The sequence below is a fragment of the Chinchilla lanigera genome, unplaced genomic scaffold (assembly GCF_000276665.1).
Source record: "Chinchilla lanigera isolate Chin_1 unplaced genomic scaffold, ChiLan1.0 scaffold00098, whole genome shotgun sequence".
NCBI classification, from domain to species: Eukaryota; Metazoa; Chordata; class Mammalia; order Rodentia; family Chinchillidae; genus Chinchilla; species Chinchilla lanigera.
The window spans coordinates 1,134,911-1,136,895 of NW_004955499.1; the positions used below are offsets into that span (position 1 = coordinate 1,134,911).

Sequence of the window (1,985 nt, forward strand, 5' to 3'; positions counted from 1 at the left end):
CGTCCCTGGGTCCCCTTCCATCGGGGAAGGCTGTGTCTGTCTCCCTGTCTATTTCGATCTTTAATATATGCATGCACTGCCTCATGGAGCAGAAGCTGCGCAGTACTGAAGCTTGCGTGTCTGGTTCGTCTCTCTGCATTGTGGTCTGGGGGTGCGTGCATTTCCCCGCACGTGACTCCAGCTCCTGAGTTTCACGGAGGCCTTGAGCACGCTTGCAGGCTGCAGGGTGGCCGTGTGGTGAGCGAGTGCGGTGCGTCCCGGTTGAAGCAGGGTGGCGGCCTGGGCGTGGCCCGAGGCACCGGGCATTTCTCTGTGTTGGGAAGCTCTCCCATCCTTTCTCCCAGGTGCGTGTGCGTGCGTGCACGTGTGTTCCTGGCTGTCTGTGGCGTGATTCTGGAGAATGGACGCAGGCCCTTTTTCATCTTTAAAAATGTGGGACAGAGTCTCACTTAGTTGCTAAGTGGCCCGGGCTGGCCTCAAACTTGTGACCCTCCTGCCTCAGCCTCTCTGCGGCTGGGCTGGCAGGCGTGCGCCTCAGCGCCCCGGCTTCTCTTGGAGGCTGCCCCTTTCTTTCCTTTGGGTCTGCTTCCACGCGTGGAATTCCCGGGGCATCTGAAAACTCCATGCTCGGCCTTTGGGGGAGCCGCCATATTGATTTCCACGGCAGTTCCGTATTTTGAACAAGGCATCGCTCACTGAGAAAGGGCAATTAAAACATCACAAGCATTCCCCCTCGGAGCGCTGAGAGCTGGGATTCCTCTCCCCGTCCCTCCACCCCCGTCCTGGCGAGCGCCACTCTCTCCAGCCCTGCGTTTAGCGGTCTCAGCTGCTACACCCGAGTGGCACGGGTGGTACCTGTTTCCGGTGCCCGGCTGATTTCATCCGTGCCTGGGTCCTCCCATCCCATCCCTGTTGCAGAAGGCGGAGAACAGGTTCCCATCTGCACAAAAGCAAAGGATTCTGCGTTATACCCAGAACTCTCAGTGTCACTTGGAACTCTGTAACTGCAGCAGGGGTGATGAAAATGTATGGTGAATTTAAATTAAAAGTGCATTACAGTAACAGATGCATGGCCATGAATCCCCTCAAAATCCCCCCGGCTTTGCACACACTCGTCCCACCGTCCTGGCCGCTTTCTGCAGCAGCTCTGGAGTCCTCTTTCCTGAGGGTCTTTCCAAGGTGTGGTAAGAAACATAGTCTCTGCAGCTGCTGAGTGCTGTCCATCAGACAGGTAGCTTGTAAACACACGACGCCGCGTCCTCGTCCACCTCAGTCACCAGATCGGGCACTGTGTGACCTCCGGTTCCTCCCCAAGGTCAAAGTGACCAGGAAAGGTCAAAGTGTTGAGTGCATTCAGCACATCAAGGCAGCCAGGACAGCGCAGCTAAAGACCCTCAGGAAAGAGGACTCCAGAGCTGCTGCGGAAAGCGGCCAGGACAGTGGGATGAGTGTGTGCAAAGCTGGGAGGATTGTAAAAGGATTCGTGGCAGTGGGGCTTTGACTGGAATACATTTTTAATCTAAACATTCACCATGTTTTTGTATCACATTTCATTCATAAGAATAATTTATCAGTGTATAATAGACTACTTCTCAAACAAAAATTAGGTAAGTTGCCCTAGTATTTCTCAGTGGCTTCCCCTGGGTGTGGTTCCCAGGGGTTCAGAGCCGCGCTCTCCTTCCTGGAGGTCGTCTTTGCTGCCTGCGAGCTGGGTGTGTTTGATGTCCTCGCGGAGGCCCCGGGGCCCCTGGACGTGGGCGCAGTTGTCATGCGGCTGGGCACCAGTTCCCATGGGACAGAGCTGCTGCTGGACGCCTGCGTGTCGCTGAAGCTGCTGACGCTGGAAACAAGATCGGGGAAAGGTAAGGAGGTCTGGTATCTCAAGGAGGTGACCTGCTCCTCCTCGTCCTCCTCCATCTCCTCCATCTCCTCCTCCTCCATCTCCTCCTCCTCCATCTCCTCCTCCTCCATCTCCTCCTCCTCCA

At 56.0% G+C, this 1,985-nt stretch overlaps 1 protein-coding gene across 1 annotated transcript in view; it reads left to right on the top strand.

Annotated features, from left to right (window-relative positions):
* The window catches only part of Asmt (acetylserotonin O-methyltransferase), a 20,225-nt gene that overhangs the window by 3,274 nt on the left and 14,966 nt on the right, over positions 1 to 1,985 (top strand). The window contains exon 2 of the mRNA XM_005406516.1: positions 1,688 to 1,862. Within this exon, the coding sequence (XP_005406573.1) occupies positions 1,688 to 1,862 (175 nt within the window). The remainder of the gene's footprint in view (positions 1 to 1,687; positions 1,863 to 1,985) is intronic.